This window comes from Brassica napus, unplaced genomic scaffold (assembly GCF_020379485.1).
Source record: "Brassica napus cultivar Da-Ae unplaced genomic scaffold, Da-Ae ScsIHWf_2439;HRSCAF=3150, whole genome shotgun sequence".
NCBI classification, from domain to species: domain Eukaryota; kingdom Viridiplantae; phylum Streptophyta; class Magnoliopsida; order Brassicales; family Brassicaceae; genus Brassica; species Brassica napus.
The window spans coordinates 1-21,688 of record NW_026015775.1 but is presented as its reverse complement, the minus strand read 5'-3'; the positions used below and the strand labels follow the sequence as shown (position 1 = coordinate 21,688).

Sequence of the window (21,688 nt, the reverse complement as noted above, 5' to 3'; positions counted from 1 at the left end):
TATATAATCATAATCAATTATATTAAAATAAAATTATTATATTGAGCTAAATATAATAAAATTGTATTAAATTTGTATATTTTTTTATTTTTTTACGTAATTATAAAATATTTATGTTCAAAAATAAAATCTAATATGTTGGTAAGATGGGTTAACACTATCAAACTATATAATACATGTATAAAATTTAACATGTATTTCTTTAAAGTTAATAATATAAAATCTTTGTAACTACTTTAATCATAATATATTTTCATTTTAAATATAATATATATTGATATATTATATTTTAAAAATTCTAATAAATCTGTGTAAAAAAATTTAAACAATAACTTAATGTATTTTAAGTTATCGTTTAAAAATGAAAATAAATAAATTATATCTTATTATCTACTTTATAGTCATGATCATGTTAAAATATAATTATTATACTAAAATAAATATGATAAAATTATATTCAATTGATAAATTTATAAATTTTATATTCATAAATATAAATTATTTATTTAAAATATAATATGATGATAGAACAGCTTAATAACAAACTATATAATACATATCTAAAAATTAACATATCTTAGACTTTTATATATACAATAATAAATTATCTAATATTGGTAAAAAGAAATTCAGTTTTGAAAGACGGGTCAAAATTTAGCATAAATTAAATACAAAATAATTTTTAAATATATTTTCTCATTAATATATTAATTTGCTTAATAACTAAATGCAAATACAATAAGATAAATATATAATAAAAAGTGGTAAATACATACAGTTTAAACAATTAATTAATTATAACATGTAAATTATAAAATTATTGTATTTGAAATAGTTATATAAATATTTAAGTATATGATTAACATTAAAAATATATACCACTTATATATGTTCTAAAACAATAATTTATGTATAGAAAAGTGAAAACAAATACCCGTGCGGTTGCAAAGGTCAAAATCTAGTTAGTTGTTAAAAAGTCACTAACATATAAGATGGGTCTAAAACTATATAAACATACACATATCAAACTCCTTGAAACAAGAACCGTTATCAGTATCATTAATTTAACCAACGTCGGAACTACTACCATAAATCCACCACACAGACTATAAGGGATAAATAACTACGACAAAAACATCATTAACATCAATAGTGCAGAACATAACAACTATACTCAACAGTAGCATCGAGGGTCTTCAGATCAACCCACTTTGTTCGAGCCTCTACATAGCCTCTAGCAAATCGGAAAAGCCCACTTCCTCCTACGATCGGCATTTCTCTGACTTCCGACATGGCTGTGTTCCGACCAAGAATCGTGATCGTGCTTCCATTAGGGCATGCCCATCAAGGGTTTTAAAGCGGTTTATGGGCTCGGTTTCATAGGGTCATTTACCATTTTTATTTAAATAAATGGAGTAAAATTGGTGAACCGGTTCGCCAGAGTGAGCCCGTATGATACGGGTTCAAGTGACGTGGCAAGAGATGATTGGAAGCGCGTTTTTGTGTTGACGAAGTCGAGACACGGGGTCTGTGCAAACCAAATTCATTTGTTCTCTTTCCTAGGGTTTGTTTCTCTCAAAGGCGATTGCTTCACCATAGGGAAAAATATATATATTGTTTGTGAGTTGCTTTAACGATGTCTTCCTCATCGAGTGATGAAGTAGATGAAGCTATAGAAGAAATGGTCGACCAAGTTGTTGATAATTACATCGATTCGGTGGTTAATGTTCAAGCCAAGAGACGAGCTTATATCGAAAGAGATCGGGAACGAGGACACAATCAACTATGGAACGACTATTTCATCGAAAATCCAACATACCAACCGGAAATGTTTAGGCGGCGTTTTCGAATGAACAAGCCGTTGTTCCTTCGCATTGTCGAAAGCCTAAGCTCTGAAGTTCCATACTTTCAGCAAAGAAGAAATGGGCACGGAAGGTACGGGCTATCTGCACTCCAAAAGTGTACGGCGGCTATACGTATGCTGGCATATGGTCAATCGGGAGATACGTATGACGAATATCTCCGACTTGGAGAAAGTACTGCACGTTTATGTTTGGAAAATTTCACTGATGGGATAATGGAATTGTTTGGAGAAGAGTATCTGAGAAGACCCACACCCGATGATCTTCAACATTTACTCGATATTGGAGAGGTACGCGGTTTTCCAGGGATGATAGGCAGCATCGATTGTATGCATTGGGAGTGGAAAAACTGTCCTACGGCTTGGAGAGGACAATACACACGTGGTTCAGGAAAGCCGACAATTGTCTTAGAAGCTGTGGCATCTCAGGATCTGTGGATATGGCACGCATTTTTCGGCTTACCAGGTACTCTCAACGATATCAATGTTCTTGATCGCTCTCCTGTTTTCAGTGACATTTTAGAGGGTCGAGCACCTAAAGTTAATTTCAAGGTCAACAACCACACTTATCGTATGGCGTACTACCTTACTGACGGAATTTATCCGAATTGGACAACATTTATCCAATCCATCTCGCTTCCTCAAGGTCCTAAAGCAGAGCTATTTGCTCACCGTCAAGAATCCACCAGAAAAGATGTTGAACGGGCTTTTGGAGTATTGCAATCAAGGTTTGCAATAGTTAAAAACCCTGCTCTACTTTGGGACAAGGTTAAGATAGGAAAGATTATGAGAACTTGTGTCATTTTGCACAATATGATAGTAGAGAACGAACGAAGCGGATACGCTCAAATTGATACATCTGAGTTTGAGTCAGGGGAGTCGAGCAGGAGTTCCCAGGTGCAAAGGACAACAAGTATGAATATCGGTAATATGCGTGGCATTCGCAATGAAGTTCGGGATTCACAGATACATGATCGTTTGAAAGCTGATTTAGTTGAAAATGTATGGCAAAAGTTTGGTAATGTCGATGAATAATATTTGTATGTTCTTGAATTTTCAATGTTTTCAATAAAATGTTTTCAAAAAAAAAAATGTGTGTTATGAATTATCATTGTATTGAATAAAATTGTTTTTAGAACTTTTTATAAATATATCTTATTAATGAATTCTCAATATGCAAACTTAAAAAAAAAATATTATTTAATTTATAAGAACCTCTTCTTCGGGTTCACTAATGCGGATGCAAAATATATAGAGGTTTATAGAGGTTCATCACTATTCCGGGTCCCACCATTAAATTATTAAAAAAATCTTATGAACCCCATATGGGGGTTCACTAATGCAGATGGCCTTATACTTCCCTCTCTTAAAAGCAAAGTTCATGGCCATTAGAAAACCCAACTCCTTTTGGGCCGCTCCTGCGTAAAACCCTTGGGCCTGGCCAAGTAACGTGGAGTTCCTCGTAACTTTCGCCGTCAAGGCGTTGTCGATCATATTGATTCCTCCGAAGTAAGTAGAGTTTGTAATCGGTGGCTGGATCATGATGGAGCTTGGGTTTGGACCACTTAAGATGTCATGCCAGTAAACTTTGAAATGGGTTAGCTTCTCTTTCCTATGGAGACCGAGAAGTTTCCGATCTATGGTTCTTGCGAAGTTTTCTCCGTCGTCTCCGGTGGAAGAAACAATGGTGAGGAGGAGGATTTGGACGGCGAGGAAGATAATGACCTTAGCCATGAGTGTATAGTATATATGGTTTGTTATAAATGATGTATGATACTAAAGAGGAGGTGTGTCATGTTATTTATAGATGTCGATTTATGCATGCAAACCAAGTTGCTTTGGTCTAGTGGTAAAGGAGTTTCAGCTGGAGTGATCGCACTGGGTTTGAGCTTTGGCTACTGCGGAATTTACATATGAGCTGCAGCATCCGAGACCGAAGACCGTTATACGGTGAGCCATCTGGTGACCTTCGGGTCCATGCTCACTTCGGTCTCTAGTCTGGACCACCACGGTGGAGCCATGATACTCGGTTAGCAAAAAAAAAAAAAAGATTTATGCATGCATGTTTTTTTTTGAACTTAATGCATGCATGTTTGTTTTTTTTTTGCAAAAGAAATGTATGCATGTTTCTCGAGGAAAGTAATCGTATACGATTATTTATTATATGTTTTAATTTTAGTCTGTGCATTTGGTTTGGATCAAGACAAGAAGGATCCTAAATGAAAACAGATGCACTTGATGTACAAGTGTAGAGTTGAGGAAACTTGGTTTGTAGTTCATTAGATTGTATAAGCAAATCAAAAACAGATGCATTAAAAGAAGTTTTGATTGAATAAATTTTACATTCATTAAAAAAATATATATATATATATATATATATATATTATATGTTTAACTTACTTGTCTTTTAGTTTACAAAAAAAAGACTTACTAGTCTTTCATCACTGAATAATTAGTTCTCTCAATATTTTTGTAACTAGGATATATTTTACATTTAAATATATGTATATATATTTTAACTTTATCAATTTTATTTTAAAAAATGAAACTGTATATAGTTTTATTTCTTCCGATTTTTTTAACTATAATTTAATTTTATTTAAAATTATTTAAATTTTATGAAAAAAATATATTTATGAAATAACAAATTATATTTTATTTCATCTAATGAATGTTTCTTTTAAAGCTATCTACATTAAAATATATAATTCTAATAAATTTTATATTTTTATTTGTTTTAGTCAACATATGTTAAACTCGTAAAATTAATTTTAAATTAATCTAATGAAATTATTATGCATCATTAAGAGACATTTATCTATCAACAAATTTTGATTTTGTTAGTATTGTTTTGTTTCTGTACTTGTTAAGACACATTTACAATTAATTTTAATAATATATAAAAATTATGATCTATAAGTTGATGCAATTATTTTTATCTTTTAATCAACTTATTAGTTTACCATTGAGAAATTACCATAAATACCACATTCATAGTACTACTACTTTCTATGTTTACACTAACCACTTTTACCATCATTAATGAAGAGTAAAATATATTTATACCACTAGGGTTAATTAATCTAGATTTAGGGTTTGAAATTGAGAGGTGGAGTAGGGTTTTTGGAATGTGTAATTTAGAATTCTAATAAATATATAAATAAATTTTTTAAAAAAAAAAATAAAAATAGTTTCAAATACAATTTTGATTTTCAAAAAACAATTATAAAAAAGTTTGAATTTGAAAATGTAATATTTGAAAACATTAATTTTTTTTATTTAAATAATTATTTATTATATATATAAAAAAATATAAGAGTCTTTAGCCACTTAATAAAAAAGATATTTTGAAAATATCATTTTATTGGTGGTAAAAATGAATAATGGTACCATGAAAATGGTAAACGTAAAATTTCCCCTTAATTATTTGTTAATGTTATATATAGTTTACTTTAATGGTCATATGAATTATTATTTGTATTACATTTCACTAATATTATCAAAATAAAATTTATATAAAAATTAATTTAATGGTGATATATAAATTATTAGTCTTAACCATCTTTAAAAGATTTTGCCAGAAAATAAAAGAAATTATAAGAAAATTATACACAATTAGATTAAAGTCATATCATATTATTCAAAAACCATGTCATTTTTTTGTTAATAAATGTAGTGATGACATATATGCTAATCCGTATATAACTTGCAAATCAGTTGACAAATAATGTTTAGCTGATACACACATTCCTTTGTAAATAACTATATATTTATCATATATGTCACCATAAAAATCTTTTAGTACAGTTTTGAATTCACCGATATAAAATATAAAAATATCAAATTAACCATAATTTTTTTTTGTCAACAAATTAACCATAATTTTTATTTAAGCATATCTATTATATTAGGTCCATAATTTTTTTTATATCATATTCACTTACAAGAAACTTCTCGAGAATCTGAATCATTTATAAATTCATGTCATCATTGTATATTTCTTTTCTTTTTGTCAGGCGTCGGTGTCATCTAGACGTTATATTATGGGCTTTTCCTTTATTTGTTCTCCCTTGTTTACTTCGAAAAAGTTTTCGTTCCATTCCTTTTTCTGTATATAGCGAAACTTTTTGTGCCATTCTTACATAATTTGATACAACCAATGTCAAATTATTAACCCTTTCAGACGCTTTGATCCAAAAAAATTAACCCTTTCATACGTAATTTGAGTTTAACAAATTGAACTATTTATCAGCGAAAGACGGTCAATCGATTTGTCATAGACTCGTAGTTTACCTACCAGCAACGTGACAGTTTGTAACTGGTGCGTTGGTAGAAAACAACGACAATGAAGTCGGAAAAATAGAAAACCCACGTGGTGTGGTGGTAAAGGAATCTCGGCTGAGGTGCCCGCCATCACGAGTTCGAGTCATGGGCCTCATGGCCACAGCGGATTTAATATGGTTTTCGTTTGGCCTCCATGACCTTCCTCGCCAGTTCCGATTGGACACGGTGGAATAGTCGGACTAAGTGAGAGGTCCGGATACCTGGATTATCAAAAAAAATAGAAAACACACTCTATTGAGACATGAATACAGCCTTTGTCTTCCACTTTAATTATCAGAAAGCCCATTAGGTGTGATCCGAGTGGACCTAGTCTTCCACTTTCCGTTGTCATAAGCCTATCGCCTGCACCTCTGCATGTCCACGAAAATGAAAAACTTTAGACAGCCTTTGCCTTTTTTCTTTTTCTTTTTTCCGTTTTTGGCCAACAAATATAGCTAGTGCGTAGGTGGGGAATATGACATATTTGAACTTATACAATTTTTTTTCATCTAAAGATTATATTTAACGGATTGTAGGTACGTCGTATAAAGCTAAGTCGGCAAGAAACAATCTCCTTTAAAAACCATAAGCTGACGAGGTTAACATTACCTCCAGAGACTAGAAAGAAAACAACATAAAACATCTAAACTTAAAATATAATTAAAAAAGAACATAACTAAGAACTTCTGGAAAAAATACATAATCATCAAAGAAAAGAACCAAATCAAATCAATCCTAGATGCCAGAATGAGAAAGAAAAAGTTGGAGTCGCAATTATTTGGAATGAGAACAATTTAGATCGTGTTTTTTAATTATCCGTTAAATTGTAGGAGTATTAAACATGAAAGGAAGTACACAACTCATCAAGAGAAAGTATAGTAAACATTTTATCAACCAATTCGGTACACAACGAAGGAAGTACACAACTCATCAAGAGAAAGTATAGTAAACATTTTATCAAACAATCTTCCTTTCATGTTTAATAAATCCTACGCGAAGTCGGTACTGAGAAATTAGGTGACGTCTTTATAGAGAAAGTATAGTTTTAAAATTTAACAGTAGTGTTTCTTTTTTATGTGCTGCCTCCATTTATGCCTTAGTTGTATGACATGGGGACCGACAAAGACATCATAAACAGAACAAAGATAAAGAGATAAGAGACTGTTGCATATCTGCAAATTGGTATTAGTTAGATTTTAAAGTAAAACACATTGTTAAAACTTAAGTAAAACCTTATTCATGACCAAATTTCAAATACAATTATCAAAACATGAAAAGCTCAATATTTGACCAATTAAATACCAAAAATATATTTTAAACTGAATATTTTAATAAATTACTCGTGTTCTATATATTTATTTAAGTACTTGTTGAGATTATTTATTATTTTAGATACTTATTTAAACTGAGTTCGGGCCTGTATGATTATTTTTAGTTATTGATTTTTTAAAGGTGTTTCAAACATTCATTTGGTTACATGTTGGGTTTGAATAAAATCCAAAACCCAAAATACCATAAAACAATACTCATTTGTGTATATGTTTGGATTCAAGTTTTTCGGCTCAGTTCGATTTGGATTTTGGCGATCATTTTTTTTCTCCGCCCTAACATGGAAAAATATGTATTTATGGCACGAAACAATTTATGCTATGAAATCCACTAGCTAATCCCCATTAGTATAATATCTTAAAATAGGGTTCTAAGCAATGAAATATAGTAATATGACATAATATAATTATACAACTAAATCGAAATTTCAAAGATAAAATTGAACTAATTCAAAAATGCCAAATACTTTCATATTTTTAATGAACATCTCAAAGGTTCTGAAATGAAAATTTCTCTTTATTCTCTTTCATAAGCAAAATACTACAATGAAAATAAACTTTAAACCCAAAGCCTCTGATGAAACTTGCTTTATAAAATAAATTGCTTTTGTTCTTTTATTCTCTCCCAAATGAATTGCTTGATTCTTTTTGAAAATGGTAAGCCATAATCATTAACACTCCAACAACTATAAATGGGAAAAAGTAATAAATTCTCATCACCCAACCAATACATCAACACTTACATCGTATATATAAAGACGCTATCACACCTTTCTATCTATCTAAAAGTGAACAATCAACAGATACATATATACAGAGAGAAAGATCAAAAAAATATATATATCAAAACATCGAACCATGGAGCAATCAACGAGATCCCTAATCATAACCATCGTGATAACCTCCATGTTGGTCGGTTTTGGAAGCTCAGATCTGGATCAAGACAGAGAAGAGTGCACGAACCAGCTGGTAGTACTTTCACCGTGTCTCACCTACGTGGGTGGAAACGCAAAAGCTCCAACAAAAGATTGTTGTGGAGGTTTTGGTCAGGTTATAACACAGAGTCAGAAGTGTGTTTGCATATTGGTCAAAGACAAAGATGATCCTAATCTTGGCCTCAAGTTTAATGCAAGCCTAGCCGCTCATCTCCCCACCGCTTGTCATATAACGGCTCCTAACATCACCAAGTGTATTTGTAAGTCTCACACTTTTTCTTTTTAGTTTTCTTCTTTGAACTTTTTTTCTTTTTAGTTCTTTTTATCTAAGCCTGGAGATCGCGTACGTATATAAACAGGTAGTCCACAGTACAATGTACAATATCAGTTAATTATATGAAGAATTCTTCATTTTGTTGTTATATCATAAGGAAATGAAAATAGTTTATTGTAATATATATGTAACTATAACTATTATAAATAGGTTTTACCAAAAAAAAAACTATTATGAATAGGTACATAAATTTTTAGTGAGAATGTACCGTTCATATTATTTTGTTTGTTTATATTTAGTCAAAAAATATTATTTTGTTTATTTTATTATTTTTCATTAGATTACATAATATTATTCATTTCAGTTGTTATATCATATGGAAATGGCAGAATAGTTGATGCTATTTAATGATACTTTCTTTATATATATAATGAATCACGATTTTCTATTGAAAGTAGTTATGACTTGTGATCATTTAAAGTTAAATTTAGCTTTTTGTAATCTGAAACGTGTTTGCATTTCATTTTGTGGGAAGCGCTTCTGCATTTATCTCCAAACTCGACATTGGCTAGAGAATTTGAGAGCTTAGGAAGGCTTGAAGCAAGCGCCAACTCTGCACCTCCTTTACAAAATGTTAAAGGTAATTGAAACTAATAAAACTTGCTCTTTTAAATTAATTCAGTCAACAGTATTATCTAATTAAGCACACCCTTGAGCTAATCACATGATCATAAAGATGGGGCAGGAGGTCAATAACTACAGATTATCAAATGAACTGATTCTACAGTTTTTATTTGTGGGTATATATGTAAAGATGGGGCAGGAGGAGGAAAAGCTGAATCAGTCAAGAGTGATGGAGGAAAGAAAAAGAAGAGTTGGTTGGCCGTTGAGCTTTTAATATTTGCTCTTTTCTCTCATCTTCTTTTAGTTATATCTTCTTTTACCTCTTCCTCCTTTATTTAATGTAACTTTGTTTTCAATATCTTTTATACTTTATAATCGTTTGTCAACTGATTTAGAAAGCTTATAAAGTTTTATTAAATTAATAGATAAAAAATTAAAACGATGCCCATGTACCATGAAATATAGTTTAGAATACAATAATAAACATATAGAATGTGGTTAGAAATTTTAAAATAACTTTAAAGATTATAGGCTTCATTATGTTAACTGTTTACCCAAAAACTGAATATTTTATAGAGGTTAACACATAGATTTTGAAAAAAAATAAAAAAATATGAAAATATTGTCTTAATGTATAGTTGTATCATGAACTTATATATGATGATGGTCAGAGAATTTTTGAACCTTTGTTGTATCCGCTTCTCTAGAATAGATTTTATTTGTGTTTGTCAACTGATTTAGGGAGCATATGAAGTTTTACTAAATTAATAGATAAAAAAATAGAACGCTGCCCATGTAACATGAAATATAGTTTAAAATACATTAACAAAAATGTATAACGTGGTTAGAAATTTTTAAATAACATTAAAGATTATATGCTTCATTATATTAACCATTTACCCAAAAACTGAATATTTTGTACGGGTTAACACATAGATTTTGAGAAAAATTCAAAAAATATGACAATATTGTTTTATTGCATAGTTGTATCATGAACTTATATATGATGATGGTCAGAGAGGTTTGTAACCTTTGTTGTCTCCGTTTCACTAGAATAGTGATTTTACTGTGGTTTGTCAACTGATTTAGGGAGCATATGAAGTTTTACTAAATTGATAGATAAAAAATAGAACGATGCCCATGTACCATGAAATATGGTTTAGAATACATTTAAAAAATGTAGAATGTGGTTAGAAATTTTAAAATAACATTAAAGATTATAGGCTTCATTATATTAACCATTTCCTCCAAAAACTAAATATTTTGTAGGAGTTAACATATAGATTTTGAGAAAAATTTAAAAAATATGAAAATGTTGTTTTATTGCTTAGTTATATCATGAACTAACATATGATGATGGTTAGAGAGGTTTGAACCTTTGTTGTCTCCGTTTCTTTAGAATAGCAATTTTATTCTGGTTTGTGTACTTATTTAGAGAGCATATGAAGTTTTACTAAATTAATTGATAAAAAAATTGAACAATGCCCATGTACCATGAAATATAGTTTAGAATACATTAAAACAATGTAAAATATGGTTAGAAATTTTAAAACAACACTAAAAATTATAGGTTTCAGTATATTAACCATTAACTCAAAAACTGAATATTTTGTAGGGGTTAACACATAGATTTTAAGAAACATTAAAAAAATATGACAATGTTTTTTCAATGCATAGTTGTATCATGAACTAACATATTATTATGGAATAGAGGTTTTGAACCTTTGTTGTCTCCGTTTTTTTGTAGAATAGCGATTTTATTGTGGTTTATCAACTGATTTAGGGAGCATATGAAGTTTTACAAAATTAATAGAAAAAAATTTAAACGATGCCTATGTACCATGAAATATAGTTTAGAACACATTAACAAAAAAAGTAGAATGTGGTTAGAAACTTTAAATTAACATTAAAGATTATAGGCTTCATTATATTAATCATTTACCCAAAAATTATAATTTGTAGGTGTTTAACACATAAATTTGAGAAAAATTAGAAAAATATGACAATATTATTTTATTGCATAGTTGTATCATGAACTAACATATAATGATGGTCAGAGAGGTTTGAAACCTTTGTTATATCCTTGTCACTAAAATAGTGATTTTATTATGGTTTGTCAACATATTTAGGGAGCATATGAAGTTTTACTAAATTAATAGATAAAAAAAACGATGCCCATGTACCATGAAATATGGTTTAGAATACATTAACAAAAATGTAGAATGTAGTTAGAAATTTTAAAACAACATTAAAGATTTTAGGCTTTAGTATATAGAGCATTTACCCAAAAACTGAATATTTTGTAGGGGTAACACATATAGATTTTGAAAAAAAATCAAAAAATCTGACAATATTGTTTTAATGCATTGTTGTAACATGAACTAACATATGATGATGGTCAGAGAGGTTTTGAACCTTTGTTGTCTCCGTTTCTCTAGAATAGCAATTTTATTGTGGTTTGTGTACTTATTTAGGGAGCATATGAAATTTTACTAAATTAATTGATAAAAAATATAACGATGCCTATGTACCATGAAATATAGTTTAGAATACATTAACAAAAATGAAAAAATGTGGTTAGAAATTTCAAAATATCATTAAAGATTATAGGATTTATTATGTTAACCATTTACTCAAAAACTGAATATTTTGTAGGGATTAACACATAGATTTTGAGAATATTTAAAAAAAATATGACAAAATTATTTTATTGCATAGTTGTATCATGAACTAACATATGATAATGGTGAAAGCGGTTTTGAACCTTTGTTGTCTCATTTTCTCTAGAATAGCAATTTTATTGTACTTTGTGTACTTATTTAGGGAGAATATGAAATTTTACTAAATTAATTGTAAAAAGAATAGAACGATACCCATGTACCATGAAATATAGTTTAGAATACATTAACAAAAATGTAGAATGTGGTTAGAAATTTTAAAACAACACTAAATATTATAGGTTTCAGTATATTAACCATTTACCCAAAATTTGAATATTCTGTAGGGATTAACACATAGATTTTGAGAAAAATTCAAAAAAACATGAAAATTTTAATTTATTACATAGTTGTATCATGAACAAAAATATGATGATGGTTAGAGAGGTTTAGAATCTTTGTTGTATCCTTTTTTCTAGAATATCAATTTTATTATGGTTTGTGTACTTATTTAGGGAGCATATGAAGTTTTACTAAATTAATTGATAAACAAATTGAACAATGTCCATGTACCATGAAATATAGTTTAGAAAACATTAACAAAAATGTAGAATTTCGAAATTTTAAAATAACATTTAAGATTATAAGATTCATTATATTAAGTATTAACCATTTACTCAAAAACTGAATATGTTGTAGGGGTTAACACATAGATTTTAAGAAATTTTTTAAAATATGAAAATATTGTTTTGTTACATAGTTGTATCATAAACTAACATATGATGATGGTCAGAAAGGTTTTGAAACTTTGTTGTCTTCGTTTCTCTAGAATAACAATTTTATTGTGGTTTATGTACTTATTTAGAGAGCATATGAAGTTTTACTAAACTAATTGATAAAAAAATATAACGATGCCCATATACGATGATATATAGTTTAGAATAATTTAACAAAAATGTAGAATATGGTTAGAAATTTTAAAACAACACTAAAGATTATAGGTTTCAGTATATTAACCATTTAACCAAAATTTGAATATTATGTGGGGTTAATAAGTATACTTTGAGAAAAAATTCCAAAAATATGAAAATATTATTTAATTGCATAGTTGTATCATGTACAAAAATTTGATGATGGTCAGAGAGGTTTGAAACCTTTGTTATATCATTTTCACTAAAATAGCGATTTTATTGTGGTTTGTCAGCTCATTTAGGGAGCATACAAAATTTTAATAAATTAATAGATAAAAAAATAGAAAGATGCCCATGTTCCATGAAATATGGTTTAGAATACATTAACAAAAATGTAGAATGTGATTAAAAATATTAAAATAACATTAAAGATTATAGGCTTCATTCCATTTACCATTTACACAAAATATGAATATTTTGTAGGTTCATATTTTGTAGGGGTTAACACATAGATTTTTTAAAAAATTTAAAAAATATGACAATATTATTTTATTGCATAGTTGTATCAGAACTAACATATGATGATGGCCAGAGCGGTTTGGAACCTTTGTTGTATCAGTTTCACTAGAATAGCGATTTTATTGTGGTTTGTCAACTAATTTAGGGAGCATATGAAGTTTTACTAAATTAATAGATAAAAAATTGAACGATGTCCATGTACCATGAAATACAGTTTAGAATACATTAACAAAAATGTAGAATGTGGTTAGAAATTTTAAAATAACATTAAAGATTATAGTCTTCAGTATATAGAACATTTACCCAAAAACTGAATATTTTGTAGGGGTTAACACATAGATTTTGAGAAAAATTCAAAAAATCTAACAATGTTGTTTTAATGCATAGTTGTATCATGAACAAACATATGATGATGGTCAGAGAGATTTTGAATCTTTGTTGTCTCTGTATCTCTAGAATAGCAATTTTATTGTGGTTTGAGTACTTATTTATGGAGCATATGAAGTTTACTAAATTAATTGATAAAAAAAATTGAACACTGTCAATGTACCATAAAATATAGTTTATAATATATTTAAAAAATATATAATGTGGTTAGAAATTTCAAAATAACATTAAAGATTATAGGATTCATTATATTAAGCATTTACTCAAAAATTGAACATTTTGTAGGGGTTAAAACATAGATTTTAAGAAAATTTCTTAAAAAAATGACAATATTGTTTCATTGGATAGTTGTATCATGAACTAACATATGATGATGGTCAAAGCGTTTTGAACTTTTGTTGTCTCCGTTTCTCTAGAATAACAATTTTATTGTGGTTTGTTTACTTATTTAGAGAACATATGAAATTTTACTAAATTAATTGATAAAAATAGAACGATGTCCATGTACCAGAAAATATAGTTTAGAATACATTAACAAAAATGTAAAATGTGGTTAAACTTTTTATAATAACATTAAAGATTATAGGCTTTAATATATTAACCATTAACTCAAAAACTGAATATTTTGTAGGGGTTAACACATAGATTTTGAGAAAAATTCAAAAAATCTAACAATGTTGTTTTAATGCATAGGTGTATCATGAACTAACATATGATGACGGTAAGAGAGCTTTTGAACATTTGTTATCTCTGTTTCTCTAGAATAACAATTTTATTGTGGTTTGCGTACTTATTTAGAGATCATATGAAGTTTTACTAAATTAATTAATAAAAAAATGAACAATGCCCATGTACCATGAAAAATAGTTTAGAATACATTAACAAAAATGTAGAATATGGTTAGAAATTTTAAAATAACATTAAAGAATATAAGATTCATTATATTAACTATTTACTCAAAAACTGAATATTTTGTAGGGGTTAACACATAGATTTTGAGAAATTTTACAAAAAATATGACAATATTGTTTTATTGCATAGTTGTATCATGAACTAACATATGATGATGGTCAGAGAGGTTTTGAATCTTTGTTGTCTACGTTTCTCTAGAATAGCAATTTTATTGTGGTTTGTTTACATATTTAGAGAGCATACGAATTTTTACTAAATTAATTGATAAAAATAGAACGATGTCCATGTACCATGAAATATAGTTTAGAATACATTAACAAAAATGTAGAATGTGGTTAGAAATTTTAAAATAACATTAAAGATTATAGGCTTCAATATATTAACTGTTAACTCAAAAACTGAATATTTTGTAGGGGTTAACATAAAGATTTTGAAAAAAAATCCAAAAAATCTGACAATATTTTTTTAATCCATAGGTGTATCATGAACTAACATATGATGATGGCCAGAGAGATTTTGAACCTTTGTTGTCTCTGTTTCTTTGGAATAGCAATTTTATTGTGGTTTGAGTACTTATTTAGGGAGCATATGAAGTTTACTAAATTAATTGATAAAAAAATTGAACGACGCCCATGTACCATGAAATATTGTTTATAATACATTAAAAAATGTAGAATGTGGTTAGAAATGTTAAAACAACACTAAAGATTATAGGTTTCAGTATATTAACCATTATCTCAAAAACTGAATATTTTGTAGGGGGGTTAACACACATATTTTGAGAAAAATTCAAAAAATATGAAAATGTGTTTTATGCATAGTTGTATCATAAACTAACATATGATGATTGTCATAGAGGTTTTGAACCTTTGTTGTCTCAGTTTCTGTAAAATAACGATTTTATTGTGGTTAGTCAACTGATTTAGGGAGCATATGAAGTTTTACTAAATTAATAGATAAAAAAATAGAACGATGTCCATGTACCATGAAATATAGTTTAGAATACATTAATAAAAAATTAGAATGTTGTTAGAATATTTAAAATAATATTAAAGATTATTGGCTTCATTATACTAATCATTTACCCCAAAACTCAATATTTTGTAGGGGTTAACACGTAGATTTTGAAAAAAAATCAAAAAGTATGACAATATTATTTTATTGCATAGTTGTATCATGAACTAACATATGATGATGGTCAGAGAGGTTTGGAACCTTTGTTGTATCATTTTCACTAAAATAGCGATTTTATTGTGGTTTGTCAACTCATTTAGGGAGCATATGAAGTTTTACTAAATTAATAGATAAAAAAATAGAACGATTCCCATGTACCATGAAATATGGTTTGGAATGCATTAAAAAAAATGTAGAATGTGATTAGAAATTTTAAAATAACATTAAAGATTATAAGCTTCAGTATATAGAACATTTACCTAAAAACTGAATATTTTGTAGGGGTTAACACATCGATTTTGAGAAAAATTCAAAAAATCTGACAATATTATTTTAATGCATAGTTGTATCATGAACTAATATATGATGATGGTCAGAGAGATTTTGAATCTTTGTTGTCTCTGTTTCTCTAGAATAGCAATTTTATTGTGGTCTGAGTACTTATTTAGGGAGAATATGAAGTTTACTAAATTAATTGATAAGAAAATTGAACAATGCCCATGTACCATGAAATATAGTTTATAATACATTAAAAAAATGTATGTACCATGAAATATAGTTTATAATACATTAAAAAAATTTAAAATGTGGTTAGAAAATTTAAAACAACACTAATGATTATAGGTTTGAGTATATTAACCATTAACTCAAAAACTGAATATTTTGTATAGGTTAGCTAACACACAGATTTTGAGAAAAGTTAAAAAAATACGAAAATGTTGTTTTAATGCATAGTTGTATCATGAACTAACATATAATAATGGTCAGAGAAGTTTTGAACCTTTGTTGTCTCAGTTTCTGTAAAATAGTGATTTTATTGTGGTTTGTCAACTGATTTAGGGAGCATATGAAGTTTTACTAAATTAATAGAAAGATATAGAACGATATCCATGTACCATGAAATATAGTTTAGAATACATTAATAAAAAAGTAGAATGTTGTTAGAAACTTTAAAATAATATTAAAGATTATAGGCTTCGTTATATATTAACCATTTACCCAAAAACTAAATATTTTGTAGGGTTAACACGTAGATTTTTTAAAAAAAATAAAAAAAATATGACAATATTATTTTATTTCATAGTTGTATCATGAACTAACATATGATGATGGTCAGAGAGGTTTGAAATCTCTGTTGTATCCTTTTCACTAAAATAGCGATTTTATTGTGGTTTGTGAACTCATTTTGGAAGCATATGAAGTTTTACTAAATTAATAGATAAAAAAATAGAACGATGCCTATGTATCATGAAATAGAGTTTGAAATACATTAACAAAAATGTAGAATGTGGTTAAAATTTTTAAAATAACATTAAAGATTATAGACTTCAATATATAGAGAATTTACCTAAAAACTGAATTAAAAAAATCTGACAATATTATTTTAATGCATTGTTGTATCATGAACTAACATATGATAACGGTGAGAGAGATTTATTCTTCTTACTCTTGTATGACTGTTTCGACCAGACATAAGTTCTGAAGCCTCTGTAGATTCATTTGGTCAATGATAACAGTGAAGAAGATTCTCTTTATCTGAAACATTTCTTGAGCCAGTTAACAAAAGTTTCTTCTCTTCTTGGAATCCTCAACATTCTGTTGAGTTTTATTTGTCACGCTTGAAGCACTTGGCAATGCACAATATGAGTTTTCACAGCTCTTCCCGCTATACTCGACCATATATTACTAATAATGCTCTTGGACTGTCCTTTGACCGCAATGTTCTCCCATAGCCTAGGACTATTCTTATCAGGATTCGTTACATCAACCAGACTCATGCTCATATTGTTCCTGACTATACAAAGCTTATTGTTCAGCGTAACAAGAGCCGCAGCTTCAAAAGCCCACGAGTTCCCCAAGTGAACTTTACTATCCATAAACTTGTTCCAAGAATCCGTAGATTTATCAAACACCCTGAGTTTACACCCGTCCCTACAATCCAACCCGTAAAGACGACCGTCTAGGCAAGCACACGGGTCTCTCCAACCAGTAACCATCCCATCACTAACCAAACTCCACGAGTTAGCTTCAGGGTCATAAGCTTCACATATGACCTGTTGCTGAGACCCAAGACCTTTAAGAAACCACTTATTATCATAAACCACACCGAGAAGAGGCACCATTGATGCCCCCATATCAGCAACGAAACTCCACCTGTTCTTGTTCGGATCATAAACCTCAGCTGACCGTAGCCTCCTCTGAATCCCTTCGCACTCCCCACCCGCTACATACAAGCAGTTGTTTATAACACAACAACCAAAGAAGTGTCTCTTCCTAAGCATGTCAGGTCCCCTATGCCACTTGTTTGTTCTAGCGTTATAGAAAACAACTCTCCTCATTGATCCTCTAAGCGGATCTTTACCACCAAATAAGTAAAGACGACACCCGCTCAAAACAGCACAACCAAACCCAACAGCTTCAGAGTACTCTCTAGGAAGAGGCGGAAGCGGCTGAGGAAGGTGAGTGACGGGATCAAACGCGTTCCAAGAGATCTTCCCGTCACGGTCCTTTTTGAAAACGTGAACCCATTCTTCAGACCTCCCAAGTAACTTCCTCTCCGAGTAGAAGAAGTTCCCAGAGGCAAGCCTGTGCCAGCTCTTGCAGACGAGTCTGAGTTTTCTGTGGTCCGCACGTGGGACGCGGATGAGGCAAGCGACGGCTAGGTCGTCTGGGAGGCCAGGGAGAAGCGGGGGTTGGATTCTTGTTCTCTCTCTATTAGAGTTCTTGCTAGGACGATGAGCGTTGGGGTTGATGTTGGGTTGGATACAGAGTTTTGAGCCAGGAACGAACTTTCTTGCTTCTACAACGGTTCTGAGACTTGAATCTACTCTGCAGTAGCAAGAAACAGAGTCCACCTGAAGGAGTAAAGAGTACTGATTTGAGCTAAGGTTACTATAAAAGGAAAGAATTTTGAAGTAAGTTGAAAACAGAGCATGTTAGAACAAGTCCAGAGATTTCCCGAAATAGTAACTTGTGAAGGAAGGGGAGCTTACTTACCAATGGAGCTTGAAGGCGAAAACCTCTTGACCCATTTGAGGATTGTCGTTGAGAAGATAGATCCATCTTCTTCTTCTAAACCCAAAAGCTCATTAAGAGACACAGATCCTCGAGAATTTTGATGAAGAAAGCTAATGGTCAAATCTCTGACTCGAAGAAAGTGAGCTACCTTCCACTTAATGGAGATACTGAATAGTCAAAAAGGTGCAAGATTTGTTGTTGTTTTTTTAGTCAACAATGTGTAAAAACCACCATTGTATGTTTTATAAACTATGTAAAATATATAAATATAAATTTTATTCATACACATTTTGTTATAGCAAATCAACAATGTATGCTTGGATTATAATTGGAAAACTAATTGGACTAATATAGTATCTACCGATTTTTCTATTAAAATTCTAATACAAATACACTAGAATTATACGTCAATTTGTTCAACTACTCCATCAAAACTATTTAAAAGGGGACGGTTTTGTCATATGGGATGTGACATCTACATTAGAATTATACATACAAAACAATGTCTATACTCCACATTAGTAATTGACATTTAAATGTTATTTTCGAGTTAAGTGTATGTATTCAACATTGCATACTATGTCCATGCAAATAGGGACACAGACATACGGACAAGATATTAGGACACAGACATACGGACAAGATATTAGATATCAGTACTGTTTAAAGAGAAGTCACACACATGCAGCTAATATAAGTGTTAACAAGTATGGTTAACCTAACAAAAATGGCATCGTTATTCACACTTTAGCCCATCCTTTTGAACCAAACCTTACGTAGAATAAAACCACTATGCTATTTTTGAATGATTAATTATTTTGAGCCAAACAAAGATCTGAAAATTTTATAGAAACATAAAAAATTATGTCTCAGGCACAAGTATGCATGTCAATGGACCAATGATGCCAACTGGTAAGAGTTATAACTTTAAGAAACTATTTTTCAATACCACTTTAATTATGTTTGTATACTAATGCATTAAAGCAAATTTGATCAAATCTCATAAACATAATGGTGTAGTTAGTAAGTTATGATCGCATTTCATAAAAATAATGGTAGTTAGTAAGTTATGATATTAAACCTTACCCTATGATCACATTTGTCTCTCTAATTTTTACTTTTAATCATAGTCGTGGCTTGCCCACTTTTTTGACAATGACATCCCACTAAACCCTTGAGAAAACAAACTGACTTGGTATGCCATACAGTAAAATTCATATCCGTTGTTGGTATGCGAGTATGTGAGAAAGATCACAAGAACATTAGGTCAAAAGTCAATAATAGTACATAGATTATAAAAGAATCAAATTACCAACCTATAATTATACATTTTGCTACTTATGAAAACAAAAAACAAGATTGAAAACACAAACTAATCTTCAAACTATGTAGTTACTATTAAACTACAAACATATACACATCAATTTAGTATGATGTATGTATGTAACTCTTGTTTACTTATATCTTTTATGTTTTTTTTTTGTGACAATTTATATCTTTTATGTACATCTATTTTTCAGGCACAAATTTATTTTAGATAAGCAAAATGAAGATGCAAGTGTTGGTATACGCAGGCGCACAACCGTTCCTTATGATGCTGATGGCTCAGCAGTAAGAACCAACAAACTAATAAAAGTTATTATGACCAGACCGGAACAATGTTCTGAATATGAACCAATAAATGATAAAAGTGGTAAACATGACGGCAAAACTCTTGACAGTTGACATACACTATCCTTGCTAGGTTCGTTTCTCAAACGTTACACGCATATCCTAAAGCTTTCCCGATGTTCATTCACTACATACATAACCTTTCACATAGAATCATCAGAATCTTCTGATTCACTTCTCTCCTGCTCAGCTTCCGCTGGAGTATTATTATTATTATTAGTCCTTGTCTCAGCAGCTTCTTCAGGCTTTTCAACAGGTGTAGCAGGTGAAGAGGAAGAGACATTCTTATTTGCATTCTCGTTCGCAACTGTTTCCTCTTGCTGCTCATTTCCCTACACACAGAGAGTTATTGTATATTGAAATCGAATTCAATTAACCAATCATCAGAATTTAAAAAGCAAATTTACGTTTTCGATTGTTCTGCCACTCAAGATGTTCAGCAAGTCCCTCTCAACGCGCTGTACAAGCTCCGGCTGCAACGTTATGACATTCAACATTGTTTAATTCAAAAAGAAGAAACCGATCTAGTAATGGCGAAAACATGTGTTAACAACTGCAAAATTACATTAAGGTCAGGCTCTCGGCGAAATCTTCTCTTACGAGCATCCTTCATAGGAGGAGTTAGACCATGTCTGTACTCAACTGTATTAGGCGTGGGATCACCTGGCTCCCTAACCATGATCATCTAGTTAAACCAAACCATAAAAGCATTCATCATATTGCCTTTTAATCAGAAGGTTAACACCAAACACATATAGCAGACTAGTGCACAATGATCTAATCTTACCTGGCCAATGTCAGCAGTTTGACTAAAGCAGAATCATCATAAGTTTAAAGACTCAACAACAGCAGGAAGATCCAGAAGAGAAGCCGGGAACTCTTCGTTTCCAATCATAAACGTCCCGCTTCTCCCATCCTCTGCCAACACACAAAGTCACACAAACCCTTAACAACAAGTTGATTCATAGACAATGCTAAGTAGATCTCTAGTAAGATTCAACAGGAATGTCTTTCAGACCTCTTTGATAAAACATTGAATTTACACATAACCACAATATCAAGTACCACCAGGAGATGCTACTAAATTGATTTTTC

General features: G+C 30.1%; 4 protein-coding genes across 5 annotated transcripts; 1 reads left to right on the top strand and 3 right to left on the bottom strand.

Moving 5' to 3' along the window:
* Positions 1-1,035: 1,035 nt before the first annotated feature.
* Positions 1,036-3,653, bottom strand: LOC106345755 (dirigent protein 20-like). Of its 2 annotated transcripts, none has more exons than XM_013784932.3 (2): positions 3,213-3,653; positions 1,036-1,330 (listed from the first exon to the last, which is right to left on the bottom strand). In XM_013784932.3, the coding sequence occupies exons 1-2, from the start codon at positions 3,593-3,595 to the stop codon at positions 1,147-1,149; spliced, it is 567 nt and encodes a 188-aa protein (XP_013640386.1). In that variant the 5' UTR covers positions 3,596-3,653; the 3' UTR covers positions 1,036-1,146. The 2 variants fall into 2 exon arrangements, with proteins under 2 accessions (XP_013640386.1, XP_013640385.1); XM_013784931.3 differs by having other exon boundaries at positions 1,036-1,333; positions 3,216-3,653.
* Positions 3,654-8,255: 4,602 nt separating this feature from the next.
* LOC125574900 (non-specific lipid transfer protein GPI-anchored 6-like) lies at positions 8,256-9,787 on the top strand. Its single transcript, XM_048773470.1, has 3 exons — positions 8,256-8,707; positions 9,257-9,361; positions 9,536-9,787. The coding sequence occupies exons 1-3, from the start codon at positions 8,371-8,373 to the stop codon at positions 9,682-9,684; spliced, it is 591 nt and encodes a 196-aa protein (XP_048629427.1). The 5' UTR covers positions 8,256-8,370; the 3' UTR covers positions 9,685-9,787.
* Positions 9,788-17,170: 7,383 nt separating this feature from the next.
* LOC106350975 (F-box/kelch-repeat protein At1g55270) lies at positions 17,171-19,752 on the bottom strand. The gene is made up of 2 exons (XM_013790797.3): positions 18,902-19,752; positions 17,171-18,759 (listed from the first exon to the last, which is right to left on the bottom strand). The coding sequence occupies exons 1-2, from the start codon at positions 18,965-18,967 to the stop codon at positions 17,518-17,520; spliced, it is 1,308 nt and encodes a 435-aa protein (XP_013646251.1). The 5' UTR covers positions 18,968-19,752; the 3' UTR covers positions 17,171-17,517.
* Positions 19,753-20,538: 786 nt separating this feature from the next.
* Positions 20,539-21,511, bottom strand: LOC125601103 (transcription initiation factor TFIID subunit 7-like; the record flags this gene model as incomplete). The annotated part of the gene is given in 6 exon segments (XM_048773469.1): positions 20,539-20,925; positions 21,001-21,066; positions 21,159-21,278; positions 21,381-21,400; positions 21,403-21,425; positions 21,427-21,511. Coding segments are annotated over 6 exon segments (503 nt in total), but the record flags the coding sequence as incomplete, so codon positions are not given.
* Positions 21,512-21,688: the final 177 nt, after the last annotated feature.